At 38.7% G+C, this 9,008-nt stretch overlaps 1 protein-coding gene across 1 annotated transcript; it reads left to right on the top strand.

Annotated features, from left to right (window-relative positions):
• The first annotated feature begins 886 nt into the window (after positions 1 to 886).
• On the top strand, positions 887 to 8,051 carry GMNC (geminin coiled-coil domain containing). The gene is made up of 5 exons (XM_047100425.1): positions 887 to 895; positions 1,416 to 1,590; positions 3,738 to 3,826; positions 5,679 to 5,795; positions 7,431 to 8,051. The coding sequence occupies exons 1-5, from the start codon at positions 887 to 889 to the stop codon at positions 8,049 to 8,051; spliced, it is 1,011 nt and encodes a 336-aa protein (XP_046956381.1).
• Positions 8,052 to 9,008: the final 957 nt, after the last annotated feature.

Here is a 9,008-nt window from a genome sequence, read left to right as displayed (position 1 = left end):
TCTAGATTATGCACATATTTGCAGACATTCGGATTTGAGCTAGTCCAAGGTATTTGAGGTTTGTTTTCTTCTCAGGTGTCAATTGCATAATAGTTCAGCTCTGATTCCAATAATAACCTCAGGGAAAGAGCCTACAAACATGCTTTTAGAATAAAAGAAAATAGTGCTTGATAAACTTTTGGCTGAATTTCTTTGGTCTGCACTGCCCAAGCTGGATTTGCCCAAAAGATTGGACTTTTTCAAAACTTAACTTACTGAGGATATTAACAAATTGTGACTTAATTAGCTTAATTCCCTCTCTCTCTCTCTCTCTCTCCTTTTCCTTCTTCTTATTTGTTTTCTCGCTGTTTATGTTATGCCCAAAAAGTCCTCAAGTCAACAAAAGACTTGTAGTGGTCAAAAAGAGTTTGTCCAAAGCTGGACTCTGCTGAAATGAATGGCTTTTACCTGATTAAACATTGACAAATAATTAAGAATGAGCTGTTGTACAAATTAACCCAGGAAGGCTGCATACCTGCCCCTGCTTGGACATTTGGAAAGACTGTGTGTTTGAAGTTTGAGGAGTCGGGGGCAGGAGGGTGTTCGCTGGCTCAGAACACAGTGGAGAATACATGCCAGGCAGTTAGTAGTGGCAAGATAACTTTGGAAGGGCACTGAGACCTAGTGCTGGAGAGATCTAGAGCCTGCTGCCTCTGCTGACTAACGTATTTCAGCTTTAATGATATGTTTACTTGGAGTGACTATAGGTACCGGTGCTTGGAGTTAGGAGCAAAATGTATGTGGTTATCTCTGGAATGTATCTATATGTCTATACAACCATCTCAAACAGTTTAGACCACTATAGGATCCAGCAGCATTTAAAGCCAGGGAAAGGAAGAAGGAAGGGATGGAGCAGGTGTGTAATTCAGAAACTAAGAAGCAAAGATAAGGAGGTTTCCTTATATGTCATGTTCAGTCCTTTTCAGCCTTAGCATTCTGGGCTCTTTGTCTTTTAACGTTGTTAGAAATATAATTAAGGTATTGCTAGAAAGAGCCAAATAGTCCGTATATCTTTCAATCATTAAGTAGAATTCCTTTTACTTAGATCCTGGATAGCCTGTTAGATGACTGAGTCATGGCAACAGAAAATACTCTTGGATATTTACAAATTTGGTCCATCCAATACTAGCCTGTTCTTTGCTGAGAGAGCCTAAGGAAACTACTGGGTAAACCCAAGGAGCTGATTCCCTGTTAGTAATTATATTTTGACCACTTGAATTAATCTGGGATCTATGCTTAACACCTGTACTGTTTTTGATTCATTGCATGTAATTTGTGCCTCTTTCTCCCACCCTTATCCCCCTCCAAATCCCAATCATTCCATCTCCTGGGACCCTCCCCACCCCCACCCTGATCCCTCATACTGAATTTCACAGAACACTGTTCTGCCTTGCCAAGACCAGTACTTTGTAGGAGGCCAGAGCTATAATTGCCCGTATTCCACTACAACGTCAGAATCTAGTGTTGACGTTTCCACGGAGACTTGGGTCTCTTTCTGGGCTGCTGGTCTCCTGGACAACAGAGAGCCCCAACAAGCACCACAGGCGCAGGGTAAGTTCTGCTCTTCTGCTTTCCCGGTAGGTCTGAAGCCCTTTTCCAGCACCCATAGTTGCAAAGCATCATGGGCTAGAACTCTGTAGAAGAAGAAATGGTATGGGAAGTTGAGGAAAGCACAAAGACTTCTGCATTTTACACCCTAAATGACCTGATTTTCTGTACTGTCATATATTGAAAATGAGATTCTTCCCCTTGCCCACTGGACAAGATATATTTCTCCCCACACTTTATAGTTTTTGGAGATTTCCAACCCACTGAGGGAATTTGGTTTTGGGTCAAAGATTTATAAACAATATTAGTGAGATGCTTTTGTAGTCAAGATACCAGTTGGAGCATTTCTTTTGGAATTCAGGAAAGTTTCCCTGGGTATAAGAGAGAGATGAGAAAAAATACTAATATACCCTTTTATTTCATAAGGAAGTCCTATGAACATTGTCTTTTTCTTTTTTTTGCATCCATACCATGTTTATTTTTAAAAAGTTTATTTAGAAAGGAAAGCCAAATCAGAACAACAGTTATCTTTCAAAATGATTTATCTCGGTACCTTTTCCTCTTTCTCTAAAATGAATAGCTATTCTTTTTCTTTCTTTCTTTTTTTTTTTTACAAAGCTCTTGACCAAATTTATTTATTTTTTGGTTTGTTTTTCTTTTTAACTGGGTCATGGTTTTGTTTCTTGTTTGTTTTTTTTTTTCAAATTTTTACTTAAATTCTATTTAATTAACATATAGTGTAATACTGTTTTCAAGAGTAGAATTTAGTGATTCATCACTCACATATAACACCCAGTGCTCCCAGCAAGTGCCCTCCTATTCAGGAGGCCCATCACCCATTTAGCCCATCCCCCACCCACCTCCCTCCATCAACCTTCAGTTTGTTCTCTATGTGTTCTCTTAGAGTTGAATAGTATCTTGTAAGTGGGGGGAAAAATGATTCCTTTTTGCTCAAAGAAGACTTCAATTTTGGAGGGAATGATGGAAAATCATGTATTAATTTTCACTGGGGGCTGAGTAAATAGTTCTTATAAATATTAAAGGAATTTCTATATTAGCAATCTGGTTTCTAGAAAAACTTGTAGACACTTCACCATTAAATATATGTACTCCTGCTTCTGTCATATTATTTTTTTTTGAATTTCAGAAAAAAAAACAAACAAAACCCCCCCAACATAATGAAACACACTTATATTTCAGGAAGGGAGTTGTTCAGTGTTGTCTTTATACCACAAGCAACAGAGAAGACAGAATGCCCAAGAATATAAAACCAAACTGTATACAATTTTATTCCTGTCTCCTTACTCATCATTTTACTTTAGTTGAAAATATTTCAGGAATATTTCAGTTTCTGTAGAGATGAGCAAGAGTCAAAACTGTACTAGATGAGGAAAATAAAACAAAAGTAAACCTATAGCATGCATAAGCATAGTTTTTACTGGTAGGTATCGTTTGCTATCAAATATGAAAAAAAAACTTTACAAAAGCATAAGAAACATACGAATGATGACATTTGAAATACATGAATTCAGGGCACAGTTTTGAGATTTCCATCAAGGTCTTCAGAGAAGCAAGATCCAAATTATTTTCAAGTAGAAAGTGATACCACATATAATTCTGAATATGTACTCTCCATCAGCTTTAATGGATAAGCAAACAGGCCAAGATTTTCATAGTTGGGGAAAAATGACACCATCAAAAGTAGGAGTTGATTTTAGAGGCAAACACTATGTTATCAAACGCTAAACCTTAGAAAATAAGATAGAAACTTGGAAAACATAGTGGAATTGCAATGTTATGCCTAGCAGGGGAAGGATCAATAAATATTTGAGTGAATTCATAATGCAAATGGGATGGTTTCTATAAGCTTAGCCAGCAGGAGTTTATATATTAGGAAGAAATGTAACCTCTTAGCTCTTCAAAATTCATCCCTTTAGCCATTTTGGCATATAGTCTATAAATATGTGTCTTTCATAGCGTGTTTATCCCTTCTGGAAGCTTTAAATGTTTTGTTTCCTATAAGGAGGCAATAGCTATTTTTAGAAAGGTAACTGGATCCATTAAACTGTCTGAAATCCCTCCATGAGCTCTCTATTACACAAAAACCCCAAGTGTGTTTTCTCAGTTATCCATTTGGTATTTTCACATAGAATCATCCAGTGACTCCAATTTCCCTGTTCCTAACTCATGTTCGTGGGAAGAGGCTCAACTTTCCTCTCAGCTCTACAGAAACAAGCAGGTATGTATAACCAGGCAGACATGATCCATGCAAATGCAGTCCATTCTTTTTTTTTTTTTTTACTTTTATTTTATTCTTAAACTTATTTGAGTATAGTTGACTCTCAATGTTACATTAGTTTCAGGTGTACAACATAGTGATTTGACTTCTCTATACATTATGCTGTGTTCACCACAAGGGTGACTACCATCTGTCACCATACAGATATACTGCTGTCACACTACTACAATATCATTAACTGTATTCCCTATGTTGTGCCGTTTATCCCCATGACTAATGCATGCCATAACTAGAAACCTTTATCTGCCTCTACTCTTCACCCATGTTGCCCCTCCCCCATCCCCTTCTCTCTGACAGAGAATACAGTTTATGCTCTGTATTTATAGGATTCTGCCTTCTATTTGCTTATTCATTTTGCTTTTTAGATTCCACATATGAGTGAATTAATATGGTATTTGTCTTTCTCAGTCTGACTCATTTCACTTAGCATGTAGTTTGTTCTTAACATCACCCCTTAATGTTACTTTGCTTCTTTTCCCTTGTTAAATTCATATGTTGACTTGCAATTTAGAACCACAGTGGGTAAATGTCCACAGAGGTGGACAGGAAGATAGGTGATCAATGTCACAGGGAAGAAAACAAAAACAACAAATTCAACAACAACAATCCAAACCCTCTAGGGGGCCCTATAGTCAGGACCTGACTGCATACATTTTAGTCCTATGACCCCTTGAATCCTCTTTTTCCATACCTATGGAATTGAAATATTTATATTGCCTTCCTCAGATGGCTGCTTGAAAGACCAAATGGTATATTTTTTTTTTCAACGTTTATTTATTTTTGGGACAGAGAGAGACAGAGCATGAACGGGGGAGGGTCACAGAGAGAGGGAGACACAGAATCGGAAACAGGCTCCAGGCTCTGAGCCATCAGCCCAGAGCCTGACGCGGGGCTCGAACTCCCGGACCGTGAGATCGTGACCTGGCTGAAGTCGGACGCTTAACCGACTGCGCCACCCAGGCGCCCCTAGACCAAATGGTATATTGAGTGTGATAGTATTTTTAAAATTTTTTTTTCAACGTTTATTTATTTATTTTTTTGGGGACAGAGAGAGACAGAGCATGAACGGGGGAGGGGCAGAGAGAGAGGGAGACACAGAATCGGAAACAGGCTCCAGGCTCCGAGCCATCAGCCCAGAGCCTGACGCGGGGCTCGAACTCCCGGACCGCGAGATCGTGACCTGGCTGAAGTCGGACGCTTAACCGACTGCGCCACCCAGGCACCCCAAGTGTGATAGTATTTTTAAAGCACACACATAGCTCATCACTTGGAGAGGGATGATGATTACAAAGTTTTTGCAAAGATTGCTTCATTTATCACGTTTTATTTGTTGTTGTTCCTGAGAGAATAATTTGATCTAGTGGATATACAAACAGACCAATCTGAGGATGAAGGAAGCCAGCCCCCCTTGTTTTTCTTCTTTGCTTAATGTGCAAGGAAGGAGTCCAGCGAAACCTTTCTAAATCCTTTTTTCTATATTTAAACAGTTGCACGCAGCTCATTTTCCTACATACCTTCCCGATTCCCTTGTGGTTGCAATCTTAAAAGTCATATAATCTCTTCAAACACTTTGCAATGAATAAGAAGTTCAGAGCACAAAACTGAACAATCAGGTGGTAGGTGGGTGTAGATTGAATTTAGGCGTTAGAGGACAAGGGCTCCCGGAGGTTGAGTTTGTAAAACAAATAGAATAATGATCAAGTTTAAGCAGGTTAAGGATCAGTGGCATTATTATAAGGTTACAAAGTCAATATAGTAGAGCAGCCTTCACCATTGTATGCTTTTTTTGCAGCTCCAAGATACTCTGGTGCAGAAGGAAGAAGAACTTGCTAGGTTACACGAAGAGAATAATCACCTTAGACAATACCTGAATTCTGCTTTGGTTAAATGTCTTGAGGAAAAGGCCAAGGTATGTAACTATCCCTTTTATAAAAACACAGCAGTGATTTGAGAATGGAGGTAATTTGGGTAAAACTGCTTAATTAATTGTAGAAGGTGTACTGAACAGCATGGCTTCAAAGGCATTTCTAGGTTAGATGGAGTTTTCTGAAAGGAAATATAGCACTTTCACAAGAATTTTTATGTATCATTTCTTAGAAATATCTAGACTGCAGATGTTAGCCATGTATTGCAGCAAAAGTTGCTTAAGAATCAAGCCAGTCAAGGGAATTGCTAAGACAACAGAGGTTAATCAAAAGACAGAGAGCTAAATGGATGGAACACTGCAGTGGGAATCAGATCCGAAAGACACTCAGTTCTTCTTATCATCAGATTGACTTTCGGTAAATCGCTCTCTCACTTAGCCTCAGTTATGTTCATCTGGATATACATGGCCTAAAAGATCGTTGAAAATCTCCTCAGCTCTAAACTGTTATGAATATGGCTGGAGCCCAGATTTCTTGAGTGGCAGTTGTAGATCACCAATTATGTTATCTTTTAATGAATCGTTTTTCTCATACTCTTAAATGAGTTAGACTATTTCTAACTCAAGGACTTATAGCTTGTCCATAGTCTCTTCCTGTTCTTCTTCCTTTCTCTGGGTTTTATATTTCCGTTATCTTTTTGTCATTTTGTTACAATTATTGATGATGCTTCTGTCATCAATCTTTTCCTTGCTTCTAGACAAGCTACGTTATTTGATATTATTTAATTTAAATTGATTGTTTCTTGCCATTTTTACTGAACATAAAAGTTCAGAGAAGAAAAGATACCATATCTGACTCCTTTACAATCCAGTTAGCTTTGTTAAAAAAGGGAGCACATCTCACAGTTATTAGCTTGGGCTCCTTAGTCCAGCCACCATTTTGTAAAACAAAGGACATTATTAAATTAGTAAATGATATAGATTAGGCAGGTTTTTTTCTTTCTGTTTTCCAATTGTCCAAGATGTAGAATAATACATATCACACGAAAGTGTTATGAAAGTTAATGGAACAAGAAGAAGCAGTGTTAGTTACTGTTTTCAATCAGTTGCTCTGTCTAGAATCACATGGCTTCGATTTAATCTAGGCCGCATGATCCTTAGCAAGTCACTAATATGCCTGTTCCTCAGTTTCCTCGCTAAGGAAGATTTTAACAGTACCCATATAAAATGACATTATGCATGTAGCCAGTGTTCAATACATGATAGTTGCTATTATTGTCATTATTATAATAATTACTTTCCTGAATTGAAAATTTAAAGACATTATTTTTTCTTTCAACTTTTAAATGATTAGTAAAAAACATGAATTGTAGTTTCCAGGTAGTAACTTGTCATTATAGATTTTAAGTTGGAAACAGAAGTTAATTCAATCACTTGTGTGTGTGTGTGTGTGTGTGTGTGTGTGAGAGAGAGAGAGACAGAGAGACAGAGACAGAGAGACAGAGACAGAGAGAGAGACAGAGACAGAGACAAAGACAGAGACAGACTAGAGTTTTAATCACGTTTTCTAAGGAGTTAAAGTGACTAGTTAATATTTGAAGGAGTTTTAATTAGACAACAGTAAAGAAAATGATCTTGGTTGACTATCTGACTATATATTTTAAAATGCTACTTTCCTAGAAATTACTGTCATCAGATGAGTTTTCCAAAGCATGTGGAAAATTCAGAAAGGGAAAGAGGAAACCCAAAGAGCAAAGATATTTTCCTCCTGAGATACCCCATCACAAAAATGCCAAGAGAAACCTCTCCGGTGAATTTGCTAACTGTGAAGAACAACCTGGGCCCCCTGTGGATCCCTGGGTTCTTCAAACACTTGGATTAAAAGACCTCAATACCATTGATGACACTTTATCAGCTAACTACAGTGCCCTCTCCTCTCATCCCAGAAGAATTGCCAGCACATTTCCCCAGTTTCCGGATGATGCAGTCAATTATGAAAATATCCCCAGGGAGGATCTGCCAATTGACTATGGAGGTGACCAAACAACCCCCTCACATAGCACTGCCAGGCACGGGGAAGATTTTCACTTACTTTCTCAACTTTCAAATGTGCCAGGAGGGCTGCAAACTCCTCCTTACTATACTTCTGATGTGTCTCCCAATAAGACAGAGATGGCCTTTTCCACATCCCTGAGCCCTCACTGTAATGTGAAAACTCATTCCTTCCACCAGGGACAAGCCTTTGTTTGTCGAGATGAGGAGGGAGGCTGGAAGTTCACTTGGGTCCCTAAGCAGTCTTAGTGACCCCTGCTCTAACACAAAAGACTGCCATCAACTCTGTTTACGAAGACCTCTCTTGCACTTGAACCAGACTATTTGGAATACGGAAGCTATTGCCCAGACTGTCTCCTGCCACTTTAAATGTCAATCTCAATTATCCACTTAAATCTGCAAAGAACAGCTTCCAAGAATCCACGGTGAAACATGCCTACTCTTTTTTCACCTAAATTTGACTTGTTTACATAGCAACACCTGCTGTTGACTTCCTCCCTTTGCCCTGTACTTGAAAAGGTATTTTCCAATTGCCTGAATACTTCTTTGAGGCCTGCATATGCTCTTTCACTTATAACAAGTCTAACAGCTTTTCTCCCTTCATCAAGCAGTTTAAATGTTCATAGCCTCCACCCTCTCACTTTCATCCCTCTCCTGCTCTTTATTTCTGAAAACTGCCTCTAGAGTGAATGCTATCATTGCTCCAAGTGCCTGTTACTGAGTGTTCAGTTAGCTGGGGTAGGGTAGAAAGAAGTGTCTTCGCCCATCATCATTCCCGAAGACATAATGTAGATGTGAGCAGTGTTATATGTAGTACAGTTCAGTAAGTTGAGTGTCCTGTGCTAGAGTTGATAAAGAGGCTCTTCAAAGAGCTATAACTCTACTGAATAGGAAATACCACTGATAAATTAAAAGATTTAGGAGAATTAAAATTACTTCAAAATGTGCCACGGTACATCAGCTTCTAGAGGCCCCTGGCATTGCCTCTTTAACCAACCATCCTAATTGCCTAGATGCTGTCAAACTTCTATTCCTGGAAGTATTTTCATTCATCATTTTTTCACTCATTGGTCCATTCAAAATGATTGTAGAATACCTACCATGTACCAGGCACTGTGCTATGCGTGGTGATAGAATGTGAGCAAGTTAGACCTTGTGGCCACCCTCATGAGACTTACAGCCACTTTTCTGCTGTGACCTTGAGAA

The sequence above is a fragment of the Lynx rufus genome, unplaced genomic scaffold, assembly GCF_022079265.1.
Source record: "Lynx rufus isolate CCGP_SWC_20201006 ecotype Redwood Valley unplaced genomic scaffold, mLynRuf1.p SCAF_5, whole genome shotgun sequence".
Taxonomy (NCBI): Eukaryota; Metazoa; Chordata; class Mammalia; order Carnivora; family Felidae; genus Lynx; species Lynx rufus.
Note: the sequence above shows the minus strand (reverse complement) of the source record. Positions and strands in the feature narration are given on the sequence as shown.